The sequence below is a fragment of the Anser cygnoides genome, chromosome 2 (assembly GCF_040182565.1).
Source record: "Anser cygnoides isolate HZ-2024a breed goose chromosome 2, Taihu_goose_T2T_genome, whole genome shotgun sequence".
In the NCBI taxonomy this organism is placed as follows: Eukaryota; Metazoa; Chordata; class Aves; order Anseriformes; family Anatidae; genus Anser; species Anser cygnoides.
Window position 1 is genome coordinate 44,000,543 of NC_089874.1, and position 22,775 is coordinate 44,023,317.

The window sequence follows — 22,775 nt, forward strand, 5'->3', positions numbered from 1 at the left end:
GATTGGTTTGGGGATGTCTGCTCCTGATGGGGAGTGGCTGCGGGTGGCGGGTCCCCAAGTGAGACTTGGGGGTGAGAAGTCATTTGGGGGATGAGAAGTCAACATGGGAATGGGAAAGCGTTGGGGATGGGAGCAGCTGCAAAGGTGACCTGGCCCGACTGGGACAAAGGCTGACAGCAAAAGCCTCCTAAAAGCCTGCCAGAAGAGAATGCCTGCCAGCTGGGAACCGGGCCTGGCAACCTGCAGCATCCTTGGAAGGCGCTGCTGGCCTCCTGCAAGTGCAGCCTAAGGGTACCTAAGAACCAGAGACTTCCTGAAGACACCACCACCAAGGGCAAAAGCAAGGAACTACAAGAGCAACGGACTGTCTGAGAAGGAGGAACGGCTCTGGGAAAGGTGTCCTTCTCAGAGACTAGGAAGCATCGGTGTCTATCGCTTGTCTCAGGTGAAACACAGAAATTAGCAGCGGCTTTTGGCTGCTCTAAGGAGGTGGTGTCCTCTGCCCTCTTCTGTCTCTCTTGATAGGAAAAGGACTCCTTTTCGACCCAAAATGGAGCGCCTCTCTCCCTCAGAACTTCCTGTGCTGCACAAATTGTTCTTGCCTACACGACATCCTAAATCCATTGAACCTTTGCTGGGGATGCCCGGCTGACTCCCAACTCTTTGACAGGAGTCTCACGTCTTTGCAGTGACACTTTGTTCTTGATTCCTTGGGGCCCACTCCTAGGTTCGGTGTTGCGAGATGGCTTTTCTTAATTAGCCTCATACCTCTCCCCATGCTTGCCTTGAATCACAGAACATTGCCTAGTGGTGGCCTGTGGCCATGTGTAATAAAGAGAACTTTTCAGCAAAGAAAGCCTCCGTGTCCTTGTGTATTGCAGCATCCTACCAACTCCCACTTGCCATCTCTCTACAGCTGCAGGGTGGGGGCATCCCTGAAGGGGTCAACCCTCTGGAAGGTCACGGCATGAACTTCACTGTTGTCAGAAGCGGGATTCCGTAAAATGCGCGCTCAGGGATGCTTTTGAGGAGCTGCCGGGAAGTGCACGAGGCTGTCCTGGTTTCAGCTGGGACAGAGTTCCTCGTCTTCCCAGTAGCTGGTATGGAGCTGGGTTCTGGATTTCGGATGACAGTGATGCTGATAACACGCCGATCTTTCAGTTGTTGCAGAGCACTGCTTACACAGAGTCAAGGACGTTCCAGCTGCCCATAGCGCCCTGGAGCCAGGAGGCTGCGGGTGCACCACGAGCTGGGAGGGGACGCAGCCAGGACAGCTGGCCCAAACCGGCCAGAGCCATGTCCCATACCGCATGGGGTCGTGCCGAAGACTGGGACTGAGCACGTTGACCGGAGTGTGGCTGCCACCGCGCGGGGTCTGTCTGGGCGTCATCACTCAGTGGGCAGTGAGAATTGTATTGTGCATCACTGTGCATTCATCCTGGAGGAGAGAAGGTTCGGGGGGATCATAGCAATGTCTAGGCATCCCCAAAGGCAGGATGCAAAGAAGACGGAGCCAGGCTCTGTAGTGGGTTTATGTGGCAAGGTTTTGGTAGCAGGGGGCCATAGGGGTGGCTTCTGTGAGAAGGATCTAGAAGCTGCCCCATGTTTCGTAAGGGCCCCACTGCCGACCAGAGCTGAGCCAATAACTGATGTTCTTTTGCGCCTCAGTGAGAGCAGATTTAAGACAGAGAAAAAAAAAAACGCAGCGCCACACAGCAGCTGGGAGAGTGAGAGGAGTGAGGAACAGCCTTGCAGGCGCCAAGGTCAGTGAAGAAGGAGGGGGAGAGGTGCTCCAGGTGCCGGAGCAGAAGTCCCCTGAGGCCTGTGGTGAGGACCACGGTGAAGCAGGCTGTCCCCCTGCAGCCCATGGAGTGCCACGGTGGAGCAGGGTTCCACGCTGCAGCCCGTGGAGGAGACCACGGCGGAGCAGGTGGACCTGCACTCACGGAGGCTGCGGCCTGTGGAGGACCCCTGCTGGAGCAGATTCCGGGCCGGACCTGTAGCCCGTGGAGAGGAGACCCCGCAGGAGCAGGGGGTCTGGGGGGAGCTGCTGCCCATGGGGGAGCCAGGTTGGAGCAGTTTGCTCCTGACGGATGGACCCCGTGGTACGGACCCATATCTGGAGCAGTTCTTGAAGAGCTGCTGCCTGTGGGCAGCCCACGCCGGATCAGTTCAGCAAGGACTGCATCCCGTGGGAGGGACCCCACAGCACAGGGGACGAGAGCGACCGAGTAGGAGCGGTGGAGAAGAAGCACTGTAGACTGACCATAACCCCCATTCCCCTGTGCCACTCGGGGGGGGGGGGGGGAAGGTGCTTTTGGTTTCTTTCCTTTGTTTCTCACTTCTCTAGCTCGTTAGTAATAAGCAATAAATCTTACTGTCTCCCTATGCTCAGTCTGTTTTGCCCGTCACGATAATTACTGTGCGATCTTCTTGTCCCTATCTCAACCCTGGAGCCCTTTTCATCGTATTTTCTCCCCGTTCCTCTTTGAGGAGGGGGAGTGAGAGAGCGGTTGTGGTGGAGCTTGGCCGCCCACCCGAGTAAAACCACCACACCCAGCAAGGTTCAAAGCCTAACCACATCCCATCAATGGATATCACAGCATACATTTTCAATTAGCTGCCTTTAGTCAGCAAACTTTTATGGAGGTTGTATCACAGTTCACTGACTTCTCTGCCAGACTTTCATAGTTCATCCTTGTTTTGCAATGCCTTGTCCTCAGCAGGAATCATTGCCAGGAGACAGCAACTCTTCAGCGTTATTCCCTAGTACGTAGCTAAAAACATCAAGGAATAAGAGACCTCAAGATGTAATAAACTTCCTGTAAGCTGCAAGACTAATGTTTCAATCTGAAAACCAGCGCATCTTATAATCAATGAGAGCCATTTGTGGATCTCAGTGTTACAGAAAAGAAAAATAGAAGAAAAAAGGAAAACCTATATATTACATCTGACGATGTTTTAATGAGGAAATATGTGTTAACTAGGGATCAATCTACTGAGGTTTGACGAAGAGGTGCTTAAGTGCCACATTTGAGGCTTGTACGATTCTATAAGGAACCTAGGCTATTCTCAGATAAAGTATACAATATTTGATTTTTTATTTTTAAGTGCAATCCCTATAAAATAGGGTGGTAAAAGTTTTGTGTTTTTTTTTTTAAACAACAATGGCGTTTAAACATCTTGGCTTATTTTTACTGAGCAACATATTGCAATACTGACAAGGATGCAAGCTCACTAATTTAATCTATTACTGTGTGTTAAAATTATTAATAACTTTAATATTGCCAACAAAACAGGCAATTAAAACAGTTTTAAAACACATTTTTATCTGAAATGTGCTTGTCTTCATCTAGATCAGAGTTACAATGCCAATATAAAACTGGTGTATACAAGAATGTGGCTCCCTCATTTTTTGTGATAACTCTCTCATGTTCATCCAGCTATTTTTGGCTTGTGGACCTAGCCACGTTACTCACATAATTTACCCGGGAGAAACAGTTTGAAAGACAGTTAAAAACAAACCCCAGAACACATAATAAGAGCTAATCACCACCTACAGAAGCAATAAACACAAAAATTTCAAAGGTAATTTCCAGGTGCAGAAAGGCATGCACATGATGCCAGGAGACAGCAGTCCTCCTACCAGTTCTTCATCCCTCTCTTGTTCCACACAGCACTTACACAATTCACTAAGGGTATATTCTCCAGAGTTGTTCTAGACGCAATTTATTGCAACGTGTTCCAAATGATTACATGGACTATCAGATACTTTTGAGCAAACACTTCCTGAACACATCTGTTTGGTCAGTAATTTTTGTCAAAGTTAAAAACAGGTATTTTATTCCACCAAATTTGTTCTGTGTGATTACTGTACTGTTTATAGCAGGTGTTATTTTTCATTTTCAAGACAATAATTTATCATCTAGGCTCCCCGAATTGAACCTCATGAATGTTGGCATTTCTCCCAACAGCAGGGTTCATTTAAAATATTATTTCACTGACAGAACCTGTTGAACAAGTAATATTTATTTCATGCTCATACACCAGAGGCTGAAAACTCAACTAGGATACACTAAATCCATTTCTGTAAGTTGCATATATATTTTTAATATATATATTTACATAAAACAAAAAAAAAATGTAAAAGGCAATTTAAGAAGGTCTTGCTTTTGGAATTTTTAAGTTTCTCAGTCTTTCCTCTTCCCTTCTGCTTGTTCTTCTTAGCTTTTGAGCTTTTTTTTTTCTGCCCAATCTGTACTCTACAAATCCCCAGTTTGAAATAATTAACATATCCAAGATCATGCAGCAGTTTCTTTACACATCATATGGAATAAAGTAAGGCATATAAAGTAAAGAACTTGCTTTCAAGTTATCAGCATGCTGGCTCGTTTCCATCTCTTCTCCATCCCAACTAGTTCAAACAAAGCTTTGCAGAAACCAGACGTTTCTCCCAAACTGCGTCAGCTTAGGAGAGCTGGAACTTTTCAGCTTTCTATGCCGATACCTTGCACTGGCCCTGCCTTTACTCTTAGGACCATCAATTCAAGGACTAAAATGAGAAGTTAAAGTTTCTGTTTGGGTCTTTATCCTGACAGTTGATATGCAGCCACCTTCACAACCCAGTATCTTGTCAACACTGTTTCTTAGAAACATATGCATAGAATCCACACAGTCCACCAGAGGGTGGTTTCATCAATATGTTGTGAGATATTCAGCATATTAGCCACGGTCCCCCTGGAGATAGTGTATTTTGATTTGCAAGTAACAATTACTTCTGAAGACTTTTATGTGTTACGTTGCTGTTTTACATCTATTTCTAAAAACATCGTTCTGTTATACGCACAAAAATCCAGATCCTCATTTTTAGATCAAAAATGAAGAAACAATACTTACGACCTTTAACGGAAAAGCAGTTAGCATCATCACATATGCTTCAACTCCCACATACCCAACATTGTGTTTAAAAGGGCAAAGGTAAGTCTGGCACATTAATACATATCCAGGTGGGCGCTGTCAGTAGCTTCCTCTGGCTGTTATTCACATACTATTAGCCTGAAATGAGCTCTGCTGCAGAAGGTGGTGGAGGTAAGGAAGCAAAACCAGAAAAATCCCCACTGTCCTATGCATTCTGCAACTTAGAAAAAAATTATTTCTCTTTCTCATGTGCCATTCTTAAAGGCAATATTAAAATTAAGAAATTAGAGCAAATTATCTCAGATTTCTTAGACTTCATTCTGAATTCATGTTATGTGGCTTCTAGACCTTCTTTTTAATTTTTTAAAAGAGTGGTAAAGGTCTATCATTGTACTGCCTTCAGTTCTATACCTACTTCTTCCTTTTTCCACTATTTCTTTCCCTTCCATGACTCTCCTATCCTCTATCAATCTTCCTCCAGAAGTTCTTACTCCTTTTCTAAATTTCTCCCACCATTCCACGTCTCATCTTTCTTCCCCTATTCTATTGCCAAATTACTCTTTCCTTGCACTTACATAGTAAAAATGTGATAAAAAGTTTGACATGTAACCCAATGGTCAAAAATCAAAGCCTGCTAACCAGGTAAGATAAAACATATGCAATGGAAGGAAAAAAAAAATGTACACCTTATGGTGTGGAAGGGAAACCTTCCAGCTGAGAGAGATCTTTTTCCTTTTTCCTCTTTTCAAGAGCAGGAGCTTCTATAAAAAGCCTACTGTGATAAGGCACCAAAAAACAACACCTTCAGGAGAGGTTTTTGTGCCAGTGCAAAATACCCAAATGCTTGCAGGAATGAATAATACATTTTTTGCTTCTCTACCTTGCCTACATTTAGGTAACTTATTCATGATCCAGTTAATTTTCTTCCTCCTACGACCAGAATAAAAGCAGTATAAAAACCAGAATAAAATCTGACACACCTCCTCTTCAATTCCCTGATGGCTTCAAATAATAGCAACAGACCATTGGCCATTTCCCCTCTCCCCTGCCATGTTGTTACAAACTTCAGGATTACAAGTAGCAGAATATCTGGTCCTTCCTTCACTAGCTTAAACTAGTTTCTTTTGAGGAGGAAGGTTTTCTCCATGCTATAAAGCTAGAAACACACACATGCACCCCTCTCCTGCCAAGACCAAACATAGTACTCTGCCACCTGGTGCCACTGGGTATTTTCCCAGTCTACGTGTCCCTTTAGATAAAAGCAGCCTCCTATCTCAAAGATGTAGCAACTGATAGAGTTTGTAAGTGGCAGTGTGGTTCATAATTCTATAGATAAAATAAACACTGAAGCTTTATCAACACAGAGCCCCAACTTCTATATACGTAATTCCTTTGACTTTTAACAATACTATTTAAAAATACTCTAGACAATTCATCTCATTACAATTCTTAACTGTGCTACAACTCCTTTCTCAAGCAAGTCAAATAAACAGCATTGACTTGCTTTTAAAAAAATCCTTGGGAACCTGATGAAAGGCACGCTACAAGGCTCAGCTCTTAATACCACAACAGGTAATCTCTGAAAAGCCGTGCAGCTGAAGCAAAGCCACCTCCCAGGTCAGGGAGAACATCATACTTGCTATAAGAACTGGGAGTAGTAACTTATTCAAAACAAGTAATAACTTAGGGATTCAACCTGCAACTATCCAACCGATAGCCTGTGAGGTCTGTTCAGTCAAATACCTTAAGGCACCTTAAAATGCTATGAAACGCTCCAAGTGTGTGCACTGGACTAAGAGGTGCGCAGTAGCAACTGCATTTAGCCTGTAGGAGGGCCCTGAAACCAAGCACCAAACATACAGCAGCTAGTAACACATATCAGGGGAGTTCCAGCTTTTATTCTGAAGAATTGTACTCCAAATTGTGAGCTGCAATTTTATAAGAAAGATAGTCAGCAAAATTGTTAGATTTCCCAAAGCATATCATGCATGATTCACAAATACTAAGGCTCATCAATACAGATACTTGGTGCACCCAGCTCCCATCCAAGAAAAACAGTGGGAAAGTTCTCAAACCGAAGGGAACAACACTGTGAAAACATTTATAAAACAATAAATGGGACAGACAGCCTAGTTAATTTTAGGCCTTTGAGCCATTCAATAACACAACAGCAGATAGAGTCCCTTTTTTCACAAAGACATCTGAAGCAAGGTAATTAACAACCACTATGCATTTACCAAAACCAAATTTCCTTCAGAAAGTCTGCTATGGTTTTGATCTCACAAGTTTGCTCCATAGTATTAGCGGTGTTGAAGCAATGCAGGCAGCACTGAACTTAAGTACAATACAAAAATGAACACAAGACATTAAATGCATTGGAAAACAGTTAAAGGATGTAGCCAGCCTCAGAATATAACTGAATGAGGATGTTTGAGTGAATGTATTCCTAATGGAGTTCCTTGGCAATCAGTTCTTGGCTTTCAAGTGTTTAGCAATGACCTAGATGAAGAAAAAATTCCATAAAGACTGCTGTTGACGTAAAAATAGCTATCCTCAGCAAATAACATGCATTCCAATACTGTCAAGATAAATTCTTCCATCTCGTGATAAAAAAGCCATGATTACAAGATAGCAGATTTATCTGCACTGACTCATAAAAACAGGGTAAGGAATAATATACTGGTTTTTTTTGTGTGTTTTTTTTCAAGCAATTTTTCCAACTAATAATCAGTTTCCCCAACTATATTTTTAAATGATTGCCTTCTGTAAACAAGTCATTAACTACTATTTTTCTCCCACAAAAATAAGGCATGCTCAAGCCACGGGAAAGGCTAAGACTTACCACTAGGAATATGAAAAAAAAAAAGTGCTAACCCTGGAGAGAGCATACTGCAGGGATACAGCTCCCATGGCAATCCCTTCATCACCTTCCTATAAAAAAGGATAGTTAAGTGCTAAGTTTTCATTTTGATGCTTCTGGCACAGTACTACCAAAGTGAGTGTTACTGGACATCAGGAGAAAAAGGTAAACCACAGCTAACTGTACAAAGTTGCATCCATCCTTGAAGAAAAACACAGACATATCCAATAATAATCATAACGATCATAAATGATTGAAATTACAGGGAAGCCTGACTTGCAGCAAGAAAACTCCATTGGTTTAGATACCAACAGATAGACAAAAGATAACCTAGCCAGTCCACAAAGACTGCACAAGGAAATTAAATTTGATAAGAGGTATCTTCAGTCTCATACACGGTATGTGCAATAAGGATCCAGTGAAAAATAAAGGCTGCCATATATTAAGAAAAACAGGCAATCTTTTAAGCAGTGAGTAGTTAAAGATGGTTCCAATGGTGAAGAAGCATCTACCACTGGAAGAAGAATTCTCAGATAGATACCCAATGTGAAACACAAGTCGAGGTGGAATAGGAACCAAGACAAATTTCATGGCTTGTGCTATGTAGCTGGGTAGTTAAGGACCTATATTTCTCAACTACAATTTACCTACTAATTAAATGCCATTTTGGAAAGAAAAGTACAGTAGCATTTAGACAATGTCTACTGCAACTTTTTTGATGCAACAGTTCAATACTAAGCAATCTTTGCCTCCTTGGACTGGGTTCTAAACTGTGCTCAGATATCTCAGTAATATACCGCAAAAGCCTGCAAGAGCTAAAGCACAGTGACAGGACTTTTGTAAAAAAAGTTGTTGAAGTTTATTAGGCCGAAAAAAAGAAATTCAACTTTTTTAGTTGAACCAGATTCAATACTTTTAATCATTCGTTATAAAATTGATTTTAAAAATAGCGTTTTACATTAAGAGACAAGAGTCATGGTGATTTTCAGCATCCTTTTCACTTGAAAGGTTCAGCCTTTTAAATACACCATAAAGAACAAGGTAAGAATTTTACTATTACTTAGCCAAAGAGAAGTTAAAGCCTAAATATATTCTTATTAAACAATTGTTTTTTAATATAAAACAATGGGAAAAATCTCTTGAATACTTTACTTATGTATTTGCAAGAAGACCCCAGGCACATTACTCAGTTTAACAACTCACTGCCACTTCTACTTGAATACAATCTGTATTCCCAAACTAGTGCATTTTTAAGAAGAGCCAGCAAGTGCATGTGTGCTCCCTCTAACCACATTTATCATTGTGTTGCTAAGCACTGAAATCTCCATTCAGAAAGATGGCAGTGAGATGAGCTGGTAATAACAAAACCCAGATAAGGGTAAGTGCTTCAGTGTTAGTGCCAACTGCCACTTCTTTTCACTGTCTGAAAGCTAAGTGTGACATCTGGGTGAAAGGAAGACCATGCTCTATTTTGCCTGTCACTTCATTCCCTCTGGTACCATGACTGCTGCTCAGCTCTGAAGTGCACTTGCAAATCCCACTGGCTGAGTGAAAATGCCTGAGCCTCGTCTGTTTTAAACAAATTTGTCCTATACTGTCATCAAGCATCTTATGCAGCAGATTATCATGCATTATATGAATTTATCCTCCACATAGGCATAAGGAACACTGACCCCATGTGTCACAAGCAGCTGAGGAGCAAAGAATTTGGGTTACCTGACTGGGGACAAGAGAAATGTCCACGGCAGTCTCCGAACAGAACCCACATCACAAGACCATCCTTTTAAATTTCAGCCTGAGGTTCAAAGTTGTCTTCTTCGAAATGTTTCTTGTAAGCAACACTGAAGGGCAGAGACACAGAATGATGGATTTCTTGGCCTGCCTTCTACCGTGTTAAAAGCCTCTCTGTAACTTCACCTCCTCTGTTCGACCAGCCTTCTCCACTCTGCTAACATACCTGGTTTACAGGCAACAGGAAAAGCTATTCAAAATAAACTAAGCAGTTAGCGATTAAGCCAGTTAGGTTTAATTAACCACTATCTAAACAAAGACAAAGTGCATCTTAACTGAAATTTTCATTTTCCAACAAATAAATTAGGGATATACAATTGAGGAGAGTACTTTTTTTTTTTTTTTAAATAGTGACCTTCAATGATAAATACTTAACAGCAAAAAGTTTCAACAGAAAAAGTGAAGAGGATGAAAAAAGAAATGCTTACATTTCAATGTAATTAGCATCTTCATCTAAAACAGAACTTCCTGATAACTGTTTTTTGACATTTTAAATTCCAAGTTTGAAAATTTCCACAAATTTCCAAGTTGATATTAGTGACATACATCTAACTTTCAATAACAGAAGATACGCAGCTCCTGAGTGTTCAGCACATAAAATATCCTGCTCATTTGTTCGACAGAAATAAAATACATTGCTTTTAATTATTCTTCCTTTCCACATTGCCTCCTACTACAAACAGAATCTACACGTGAAGGGAAAAGGTATTTTATAGTAAAATCTATTTTGCAAGTAATATCTAGAATAGAATTTTAACGCAGCACTATCAAAATGCCTTGAAAATTTTGAGTGTTTCCTCAACGCTTAACTAACTATAATAAGGTTTCAAAATGTAAGGAATAGATTTCCTACAAGCAGAAGAAAGAGAAGTTGTACCTCCTGCTCCTTATAACGTCTCCCCCTTCCCAAACTCTGTAGGTCAATCCTGAAAGGTATAACAACACTACACAAAGCCATGTACAGATATGCCAGGAACACACTAACTCAAAAAATATGCAGCAGAGAGGTTGATGTTAATCTGATTCTCATGAGAACACAAAAAAAATTCCAATACAAAAAACTTCTCCAACGTTAAATAAGCGCCAAATTATGTTCTTCTTCCTAGATATTGTCTATTGTTACAGTGCTCACATCATTTAGTTTATATAAAGAAAGGTTTATTTCTTCAAGACAGACTTCCATCCCAGGAACTACATCGGTAACGTTTCTCCAGTAACCACCTTCTCACTTTTTACAGTGGAAAAAGGCCACAGTCCACTCCTGGAAGAACTTGAATGGTATCAATGAAAGAATCTGGGCCAGCTTTCACTGTCCTGGACTCTTTAATCTTTGACTTTCAACATGCTTTGCTAAAATACACCTCCCTCGTGACACAGAAGAAACAAGTATAAAAGCTGGGCTGTAGCACTGGCTACATAGTTGGTACCTTATCAAAGCAGTCACAAAAAGGTTGCAAGAGTCAGACAAACCCTTCCTCCTTATTTTCATTTCTGTTTTTCTGGCCAGCTCTGCACTTCTGTCCAGGGAATTAGTAACTGCAAAAGGTGTTAACTGTCCCAAAACACCACAAACAGATGTGTCAACCCCAAAACTCTGCAAAAGATGGGCTAGCTAATTCAGAATGGAAGAGAGGAAGATTTTAATGAGTTTATATCGTCTTTGGGGGGGAATTAATGAAGACATTTCATTCTCTTTCTCTATAATATATATAAAAATAATAAAAATTTAAAAAGACAAAAGAAAGGCAGATTTTTGTAGGTGGTATAGTATAAAAGAGCGTTGACATCTTTTGTTGACATATTTAGATGACATCCCTCCCACAAGAGCTGCAAAGAGAGAAGTGTAACCTCTGAGAGCCAAGAAGTCAGCCCCTAAAATACCATAGGGAGCAGAGTTGCTGGTTCTTCTGGCAGAATCCTGCTATTTGGGACAATGGAAATAAGGAAGGGTCTTTCTGTGGTGGCAGTCAGATCGAAACCATTCTCTGCCACCAAACAAGCAAAGAGACCATGCTACAACATTGTTAAGTCCACTAAAGAGAGTGTGAGTACAACACCACCTCAAATTGACCAAAGAACAACTTTTGTTGAGGTACAAAGAAGGCGATCCCCAGAAGTCTGGTGGTAGCCACGTACATGATGCATATCGGGTGTGTTTCATGTAGATCAGTAATACAATGTATTTCTCAGCCGAGAGAGGAAATGGGGATAGGCGAAAGTAATGCTTTAAACACTTGGCCTACAGAATAATCTACACAGAGCAGTTCAACTCAGAAAAGCAAAAGCAATATCCATCAGCTGGGGCTCCATTTGTTGTTGTTACAAATCCAAATTTAAGCCCCTGCCCAAAGGCACATGATCCAGGGGCTTATACATGCTTGCAGGACAAAACCCTACAAACGAGTACTGAAAACACTTTCAAGGAGAAAGCAGGGAGCGGGAGGCAGACCACATATGAATTTCACACAACAACATTCTACTGATCTACTAAATTACTGGATAATAATGCCACAGGCAACCAGTATTTCACTAGTATCAAATTAACTCATGCAAAACAGGTTCCAAATAACATGAAACAATCCTACAGAGACGTACTTGCCCATTAAAACCACAACACTCCCATTTATAATACTGACTACTATTCACCCATATATATAGAACACGTAAATCTCAATAGAAATGTTTTGTAACAGTACTTCAATTCTGAGAATATCGTTGTTTATAATTTCATAGAAAAAAGAGCAAATCACAGAACAGCTGAGGTAGGAAGGACCTCTGGATCCATCTGGTCCAGCCCTCTGCTCAAGCAGGGACCCCCAGAGCAGGTTGCCTAGCACCATGTCCAGGTGGGGCTTCTGAAGATCTCCAAGGTGGGAGATCCCACGGTGCCCTGTCACCCACACAGTACAAAACTGCTGCCTGGTGTTCAGAGGAAAACTCTTGTGTTCAGTTCGTGGCCCTTTTCTCTTGTCCTGGCACTGGGCACCACTGATAAAAGCCTGGCTCCTCTTGGCACCTTCCCTTCAGGTATTTATAGACAACGGTGAGATCCTCCCTGAGCCTCCTCTTCACCAGCATGAACAGTCCCAGCTCTCTCAGCCTGTCCTCACAGGAGAGGTGCTCTGGTCCCTTGATCAACCTGGTAGCCCGCCGTTGGACTCTCTCCAGCACACCCACATCTCTCTTGCACTGGGGGGCCCAGAACCAAACATAGTCCTCCAGGTGCAGCTTCACCAATGCTAACTACAGTGGAAGGGTCACCTCCCTTGACCTGCTGGCGATGCTTTGCCCAATGCAGCCAAGAGTACCATCATCCTTCTCAGCAGCCAGGGCACATTGCTGGCTCATCGTCAACTTGGTGTCCATCAGGACTCCCTGGTCCTTCTCTGCAGAGCTGCTTTCCAGCTGGGTGCCCCCAGCATGTAGAGGTACCCTGGGTTGTTCCTTCCCAGGTGCAGGACTTTGCACTTCTCCTTGTTGAACTTCATGGGATTCCTGCCAGCCCATTTCTTCAGCCTGCCATGGTCCCTCTGGAAGGCAGCATGGCCTCTGGTGAGCCAGCCACTCCCCAGAGTTTCATGTCATCCACAAATTTACTGAGGGTGCCCTCTGCCCCCTCATCCAGATCGTTCATATCGTTACCGAAGATGTTAAACAGGACTGGACCCAGTATTGACCCCTGGGGTACTCTGCTCGTGACTGGCCTCCAACTAGACTTTGCACCACTGACCACTGCCCTCTGGACCCAGGTGTTCAGCCAGTTTTTGATCCACCCTACCGTCTGCTCATACAGCCCATACTTCAACAGCTTCTCTGTGAGGATCTTACAAGGGACAGCGTCAAAGGCCTTGTCCTTCATGTGCCTGGCAATGGTTTCTAGGATTTGCTGTTCCATCACCTTCCTGGTGATCAAGGTGAGGCTGAGCAGACTGTAGCTCCCTGGGTCCCCCTTCTTGCCCTTCCTGAAGATAGGCGTGACATTTTCTTTCCTCCAGTCTTTGGGCACTTCTCCTAATTACCACAATCAAGCAAAGATTTTAAAGAGTGGCCTTGCAATCACATCTGCCAGCTCCCTCAGCACTCATGGGTGCATCCCATTGGTGCCCACACACTTGTGAATTTCCAGTTTGCTCAAAAATTCCCTGACCTGACCCTCTTCCACCGAGGGTAAATCTTACTTGCTCCAACCTTCCCCTCTGGCCTCTGGGACCCGGGATTCCTGAAGGCCAATCTTGCTGGTAGAGACTGAGACAAAGAAGGCATTCGGTACGTCAGGCCTTTCCACCGTTCCAGGTAACCAGGTCTCCCATTTCATTCAGTCAAGGGGCTGTATTTCCCCTACTCTTCTTTTTGTCCCTGCCATACTTGCAGAAGCCCTTCCTGTTGTCCTTGACATCCCTGTCCAGATTCCATTTTATCCAGGCTTTGGCTTTCCTAACTTGATCCCTGGATGCTCACAAAATGCCTCAGTATTCCTCCCAGGCTACCTGTCCTTGCTTCCACCCTCCCTAGGCTTCCCTTTTGTGTTTGCGTTTGACCAGGAGCTCCTCGTTCTTCCATGCAGGCCTCCTGGTGTTTTTGCCTGACTTCCTCTTTGCTGGGATGCATTGTTCTTGAGCTTGAAGGAGGTGATGCTTGAATATTAAACCAGCTTTCTTGGGTCTCTCTTCCCTCCAGGGCTTTGTCCCATAGTACTCTACCAAGCAGGTCCTTGAAAGGGCCAAAGGCTGCTTTCCTGAAGTCCAGGGTTGCGAGCTTGCTGCACGCCATCCTTGCTGCCCTAAGGATCTTGAACCCCACCATTTCATGGTCACTGCTGCCAAGGCTGCCTTTGACCTTCACATTCCCAGTAAGCCCTCCTCGTTGGCGAGAACAAGGTCCAGCATTGCACCTCTCCTTGTTGGCTCCTCTATTGCTTGGAGAAGGAAGTTATCATCAAAGCGTTCTAGGAATCCTGCTGTGTTGCCCCTCCAACAGATACTGGGATGGTTGAAGTCCCCCCATGAGGACCAGGATTTCCAAACATCGTGGCTACTCCTGTCTGCCTGTAGAGGGCCTCATCTGCTCAGTCTTCCTGGACCAGTGGTCTGCAGCAGACCCCCATTATGGCATGTAGACCCGTCTTCCCTTGGATCCTAACCTATAAACTCTCGACCAGCTCCTCATCTCCCCCAAATGCCCTCCCTAAAGAGCCTGTCTCCTTCCATTTCAACACTCCAATCATGGGAGCCATCCCACCATATCACAGCAATCCCAAAAAGATCACAGCCTTGCAACGTACACATCTCTAACTCATCTTGTTTATTCCCCATGCTGCATGTGTTAACGTACAAGCACTTAAGGGAGGCAACCCAGTATGTCGTGTTCCTACAGAGCGTTTGGGGATTTCTCCATAATGCTGCCTTGTAGACATTTCCTTGGTAACCAACCTGCAAGTGCTGGAGGTGGCTCTGCTTAACCCCATTTTGTGATCCCTCCCCATCATGTCACCCCATGCCCTTTGTTCAGCAGTCTTGTGTGTCACTCCTCCACAGGGCTGCTGGTTACCCCCCCTTCCACACCTCCTTCCTAGTTTAAAGCCCTTCTTAGGAGGTCAGCCATCCGAAAATGCCTTTGCCCTGCTTAGGGAGGTGCATCCTCTCCCTCCCAAGCAGACACTGATCCTCAAACAGGGACCCATGGTCACAGAACCCAAAACCCTGTTGCCAACACCAGTTCTGCAGCAAACTGATCTGTCCTGACAGCGAAATGCCCCAGTGTCTCGGAACAGACACAAATGTTCTCACATCAGTGTCTGTGTTTTAGGTTAAGTTTTGCTCCCTACATTCACACCTGTGAAAATCCACAGAAAGAGACTTTAGCGGAGACACTTTAAATGCCCTTGATATCTTTGCAACAAACTGCCTCAAAACAAACAAACAAACATCTTTTCCTTCTGCTTGCTTTAGGGTGAAAAACCACCTCACTCATTGCCAAATCAGGCTGCTCCTGAACCTGCTACAACAGAACAAATAGATGCATTTAGTAGTAGACATCAAACCCTCAGAAATTCTTTAAATAAAAAGTAATGAAACTCTCAAGATTGACTGAATCTGAGGCCTTCAATTATTTCATTTACTGCTTATCAATGTAGTGTAATACTTCAATATTCATACTTGGTTGCCTCATGCAAAATAACTTGCATACTCCTGTTGAAAGGCAATTGATAAAAAAAAAGTGACACAAATTTATTACAATTCAAATGACAAGATAAGATTTTTTTTTTAGAATTTTAGAGGTTACTCTGTACAGTAAGTGCTGGACAAGTTTGGAAAGCCTTTCTACTTCAATACCTCATGGCAGAAACTAACATTAAATACATTTAAATTATTTAGGCTAATGGATAAGGCCCTTCAAAGAACATTCCAAATCCATGAACACTTTCCACTTTATTTTTTTTCCATTTCATTTCTATTCATGCCGTCTGGCTGTATTGATCACGAGGTTAAACAATCTTGTGTTTTTCCAGATGAAGTAAACTCAGAACTAATTTGTACAATCACTCAGCAACACACGCACTCTTGATCGCTTTACACGGGCCAGCCACGAAATCAGTTACCAAATCTTATAGGCTGAGCCCTGATCCACAGAAAGTGCACTCCATGACAAATACTCAGAAGGGCAAACGGAAAAACACCCACTAACCCACCCATGGCTACTTATTTATTGGACCTTGTAATAAAACCAGCTTTTGTAACCTTCAAGTTGCAACTGTTTTGTTTAGAATTTGTATCAGACTCCCCATGCCAAGCAACAGATACACAGATAGAGGGAACAACCAAACAAACCAGAAAAGTTACTTAGCACAAGAGCTGTGTATCATCATAAACCACTTGCTCAAATGGCCAGAGTAACACAAAATAAAATTGGCAATTGACAGAGCATTATACAGCAGCATTATAAAAAGACCACTAAAAGCAAAATAGTATTAATTTCCAAGTGTTATGGTGGAATTGTTTACATGCCATTTCTCTCTTTTCCACAACATTTTCACATAAAAGTTTCTCAGACATATGTAGATTATGCACGTTATTTTAAATTCAGCTTTATCAGAGACCTAATCATTGGTAAACAATGCCTAAAAACAGCAGACAGGCAGTTCTAGACACAAAAATTTATAAGCAAAGGCAATTTTGCGATTTCATCAGATTACCTGAAATTGACCCTTAGAATCACTCATGTGATTAGATAAAGAGTTACTGTTTCTACAAAAAGAGATAAAGGTACCAAGAAGAAAAAAAAATGAAGGGGGCTTTTAATTTTCAGTTATGCATTTTAATATCAAAATGCGTTTGTTTTTTTAAGCAAAACAACGGGAGGACTGCATAAATCAACACACCGGAGTCTACCCGCAGAGCAGGAAATCCAGCAGGAATCCACCACAGCACAGCAGTAACCAAGGAATAGTCGAGGGCCTTCTCTATGCCTACACTGAAGAAGTCTGGTTTTACGGAGACAAGTGCCTGTTCGTATCGTACCTGACACATTCATTATCACTTGTAGTACGCATACCTGTGGAGGCCCTCCGGTGTATGGAATTAGATCAGCTCCTGAAACTTTTCAAAGTCTCGTTGCAGAACTCCTACACTGATTTAGTGCCACGCGAGTCAGCATCATAGCATCCTCGGTATCTGTGTAATTTAGTTCTGTCACTTACGAAGGCTTTAAAATTACTGTCAGAACATCCCAGACACTGCCATTCCTATGTTCTTACTGCTGGCAATCACTTAACATAAGCAACAGTGGGTTTTTAGTTTCTTGTTTCTTAAAGGTTTGGGGCTAGTCCTGCAAATGTTCTCTCTAGAGCAGTTGTTTCTCCTCAGAACCATTACTGGGATGCCTTACGTTAAAAAGTCAAGATTTACATTCTCATCCTCAACCATCCCTTATGACAAAGTTTAACAAGAAGTAAAGCACTAATACAAAATCTTCTCTCTCAATTTCAGCGGATCCCAACACAGCACTAACTCCACAGTCTGGCTGCATCTCTGTGTACAGTTTTGTGCTGAGGCACCGCGTTTGAAACCAGACCTTCCCCGGGACTTCCACGGGCGCACAGCAGCCTGTCCACACCCATCAAATTGCAGGACTAGAGCCTGTCACCGTATCAACGTAAATTAGGACCTGTCCAACGGGAAGGACATCATGACAGACGAGAGCATGTTAAACACACAGGTAACTGTTTCCTCAACGTCCCACCCTGTAGTGAGAAAAAATACTGGTAATGATAGTCACAAGCGTGGCATCGGGAGGCTCTCGCCCGGTTTTTCAGTCGTTAGTTAAGCAGGCTAACTTCCCAGAAGGAAACTTAACGTGGCAGAATTTCAGCGAGAGCCGTGACAGGGGCGAAAAGCAGAGACCCCTCCCCGGCCCCCGCCGCCCCCTCCTCACGCCCGGGCGATCTGGAGGGACAAGGCGGTGAAGCCAAAGGAGGGAAAGGGGGCACGGAGGGGCCGGGAGCCCGTCCTGGAGGAGCCGGGAGGGCACGGAGGGGCCGGGAGCCCGGCCTACCTGCCCGCGGCGGCCGGGGAGGGGGCGGCCCGGGGCGGCGTTGCCGGCTGCCGGGCACCATCTTAGGGGCGGCGGGCCCGTCCCGCCGGCTTACCTGCTCTGCCAGCCCTGCAGGAGGTTGGTGTATTTGCTCAGCGTCCCTTCCAGCACCGGCTCCCGCCGCCTGCCTCCGCCGCCGGGCGCCTGCGCGCCCCCCGGGCTGGCCGCCGCCGAGCCGGGGCTGCCGCTACCGCTGCCGCCGGCCCCCCCGGCTCCATCCAGCCTCCCCGCGGCCGCCGCCCGGCCGGGCAGCCCGCGGCTGGCGGAGGAGGAGGAGGGCGAGGAGCCCGCCGACGTGGGGCGGCTGCTGCTGCGGCTGCTGCTGTTGCTGCCGCCGCCTCCTCCTCCCTCGCTCGCCGCCGCCTTCTCCATGGAGCCCCGCGGCGGAGCCTACGAGCCCGGAGCGGCCGCGGCTGCCGCCCGCGCCCGGTAAAGCCCTGACTCACGGGCGGCGCGGAGAGGGGCGGCGCCCGAGGGAGAAGGGGCCGGGCCGGGCCGGCCGGGGGAACGGCCGCGCCGCCTCCCCGCGAGGTGCCCGCGGCGGTTGGGCGGCGGCGGTTGGCCCCGGCCCAAAGAGCCGGGAGGCCGCGGCCCCGGCCTGCCCCCCCCCCCCGCCGTGCCCCGAGGCCCGGAGGGCAGCCCCGGCGGCGGGCCGGCCGCCATCTTCGTGCTGAGGGGCGGCGGGCGGCCGCCGGAGGCAGGGGGCGGCAGGGCGGGCGGGAGATGGCCGCGCTGGCAGGGCCTGAGGCGGCCGGGGGGGTCGGCACAGGCTGAGAAGGCGCCAAGGCGTGTGCCGCTGGAGGTGTCGTGACTCAAGGCAGTCCTGTCCTGGCCCACTCTTCACAAAAAAAGTGCGGGTAGGGGTTAAGTCACGTCTCCTGTAAACGGAGGATGGAGCCTCTGTCACTGAAGGTCACTCTAAAAAGCTGAGCGGATCCTTGTGCAGCCAGCCAGGTGCAAGCTGTGCGGTTACGTGCCTTCAAATAAAGTCTGCAGCTGTCCCTGCTGCATTAGCCGAGTGCCTCGGTTTTGTTAAAACATCTGTCTTCACGACGTGCCAGACGCGTAGTTATTCTTGCTGACATTTTACAACTGGAGACCTGAAATACGGAAGCACTCGGCGAGTCTCTCACCACATGCTCCTGCACTCCAACCCCCTGAGAAGTTTTGCACTTCCATGTACTAGAGATTTTTGGAGTGTACCAGATATCAGGTGCCTTCCTATGTTCTGCACCTCTGAAGATGCTCAAACCATCCAAATTCACACACAGTGTCCTCACAGGGGCCTCAGTTCCCTGTATAAACCAGCACAGAGAAAAGGGCTCCTTAACTTAGATTCTCCCAGTTTTCTCTCTGGAAAATCCTACCATATGTGTTGTGGTTGGGTAGCTGCAATGTTGGGCAACTGGATCCTGAATTTTGGGTAGTTAAACTTCTCATGTTGTAGCTAAATACTGAGGCACTACCGTCTGGAAATCTGAATTTTAATTTAGTATTCATTGGTGGAACGTTTAATGTACATCTCTTGCAGCATAGACAAAGATTATGAACTTAGTTATTCTTTAAAACAGAAATTATTTGAGAGCAATTTTTCAAGTCAGAGCTATTACTTAAGCTGTACATGTAAAATTCCCCAGTCATTGTTTACTAGGGAAAGAAACTCCCTGACCACAGTCTGAAAATCCTCATTCTCAGGAGGCTCAGCTCCATTACTTTGATGACCACAGTTTTCAGAAGACATTGGAATGAACAAGGTGTGCTCCTTCAAAAAGCTCACACCCTGCTCTGGAGATAAGCATGAGATGCTTTAATTTTCCCTCATAATCAATTACAACTAGAGCCCAGAACAGTGGAACAAAAGCTGTAATGAAATACCAGGGCCACCACCACAGTCTCCCACGAGCCACCTCAATACATCAACTGTGTATGTTCTATATTACAAAGAATGAAGATCATTTTCTGCCTTCCATAGAATTTATCCTAAGAGAATTATGTCAGGAAAATAAGCTTCTTCATAAAGTTATAGAGAAACCTGTCTTTATCTTTCTGTACAATAAAACTCATATAACAATGGTGTGTCCATTAGGGAGTTTTTGCAATGGAAGGGACACCAGGCTGTAAGTACATTATGTCCTCAGGAGATTTCTGCAAAATCTCAAACGGCTCTTCACTGCTGCTATCACATTACTGTGATGTGATAGCATAGAAGGTCCTCTTACAGGTTACAAACTAGTTAACAGATGGAAAACAAACCAGAGGACTAAATGGCCATTTTTCAAAAGGAGGAAAAACACTAACATGAATTGGGATCTACGTTACTCAACATCTTCCTAAATCATAACTCCTGCATTCATTTATAGTTAAAACAAGAATCAATCAACTCAAAAAACAAAACAAAAAAAAAAAACAGCAGAAGTATCTCAAAGTAGTGACTAATTTGCTGATAAAATGGCAACTGAAACTTAATGTTTCTAAAAAACAAAGACAGTGAAAAAAAGCTTTTACTACACATGCATAATGATGATCTATAAATTAGCTAAAGCCTCTCTGGAAAGACATCTTGGAGTCATTTTAAATAATCCTCTGAAAAACCCATCTCCATGTTCAAGGGTAATCAAGCAAACAGCTGTGATGAGCTCATTAGGAAAACAGAAATATCAGCATGCTGCTATATAAATGTATAAAAAGTACGCCCCGTGCCTGTATACTCTGCATTAATAATATTCCTTCAAAAAGACAGAATAAGAGAGAAAAGGTATAAACCTCAGCTTTTTTACGACAAGAGAGCTAACTCAACATGGTTTTCAGCTGGAAAAGAGACAACCAGTGTACAAAATGGTATTCAGGTTAACAGGAATGATTTTTCACCGTTTCCCACAAAACAAGAACTGCAGGGCAGCTGGTTTAAAATAGGTACAAGAAAATACTTTTTCACATGCTTTGTAATCGTGAAACTCATTACAAGATGGTTTTGGATGCCAAAAGTCCAGAAAAATTAAGAGAGCAATTTGACAATTGTTTTTGAAGTATGTTTAAACAAGGTGGACCAAAGTGTTTTGGAGGTATTTCAAGATCAGAAAGGCCCTAAACTTCTGATGTTTTGAAGAGTGTTTACTTTATTGATGAAATAACACTTGCCCTGCTCTTGATCCTTCTCTAAGCACCTACTAGGGGAAAGAATAAGGCACAGGAATAGACAGAGCTTTGGTTTGACCTATAATTCATATATTAAGGATTCCTTCCCCTTGGTTAATCAAAGGTCCTTTTGATTCAAACATGGGCACTTTATACCGCTTTTGCATTGCATTTAAGCACAGGACTATATTATAACCAACCTCCTCATCTCTTTTTCCTTCCCAGTATGTGCATACTGTTGTGATCTAATGGAGCTGGACAACCTTTCATGGCAATCTTGATACTAGTGAACCCCTATCCTCATTTTTTAAGAGGTCATTAATGTTCTCCAAAATGACCGAACCTGTTCTGTTTCGTTGGTTTTTCTTCGCTAGCTAATTGTCTGTACCAGTAGAGCTAGCCTTCCGAGTAACATGCACTGACTTTGTCTGATGTAATACTGCATGACGTATGCTTCACTACCAGTATTCTTAATTAACTTTTTATTAACAGCGACCTGCCTAATGAAGGCTCTCATTGTTTCCAAGGTAACGCATCCACTACTTTATAGTCCTCTTTTAGGATGTTACTTCCACTCGGTGGCCAAACCAAAATTTTGCCTCTTTCATTAAGTACCCAAAGAAGTAAAATTACTCATTATTTATCCCACCTTTTATAAAGTAAAACATCTGGTAAGATAACACATTCATCTCTGTTTTCCATTATTGGGAAACAGAGAATTTTCCCCATTCTGTGATCCTTTGCTAAGCCACAGAATTTTAGCTTGTAGAACAAGGACATCTCATAGCCCATTTGCTGCTTTCTGTTTCCTGGCCATCATGTTTTGGGTTTCTATACCTTTTTAATACTCCCCTAACAAATAGTTTTCTATAATTACTTTCCACGTTCCTTTTCTACCTCTTCCCCTTCATCCCCACCAAATTTCCACACAACTGCTAACAATCATAATCATATTGGGCAGGGGATCGACATGTTCTACTGTAACAAGAGGGTCTGCAGAAACTAGTTTTGCCTGGTCTATATGCAAGCGTTGAACCTATTCCATGGAAATGACACAAGGTTTGCTCCACCTCCTCCTTGCCCTACAGAGTTCTCCTGAGACATTGTATCATTTCCCATGAGCTTTAGAGACTCAAGGCACATGTCACTAAATTGCAGGCAATAGTTACGGCGGAAACATACCACCGTGCACCTCTATCGCCACTGTCTATGTATGTCAGCACTGGAATAATTCAGACACAATCCCTAAAGTTTAGTTCATAACAGTCACATCTGTGCCAAGACTGCTCTCACTCACCCTTCCCCAGCTGTCTACAGCAACTGCCCCAGAGTGAGTGCAGCTGGCACGCATGCAGCAGGTGGAACAGCGTACAGAAACAGCGTGTTCTCTCGTCCTTCCTCAGATCTATTTCCACACAGTACTGGACTTGAAGGTCTACAAGAAGCAGCGACCCCTCTAGTCTCTTTTGCATTGCACAGTACA

General features: G+C 44.2%; 1 protein-coding gene across 2 annotated transcripts in view; it reads right to left on the reverse strand.

Annotated features, from left to right (window-relative positions):
- Window positions 1-18,664, reverse strand: part of OSBPL10 (oxysterol binding protein like 10) — a 120,306-nt gene extending 101,642 nt beyond the window's left edge. The window contains exon 1 of one of the 2 annotated variants that reach the window (XM_066991945.1): window positions 18,213-18,664. In XM_066991945.1, coding sequence (XP_066848046.1) covers window positions 18,213-18,529 — 317 coding nt within the window. In that variant the 5' untranslated portion in view covers window positions 18,530-18,664. The remainder of the gene's footprint in view (window positions 1-18,212) is intronic. The other variant, XM_066991944.1, reaches the window with a different exon arrangement.
- Between the last annotated feature and the right edge of the window lie 4,111 nt (window positions 18,665-22,775).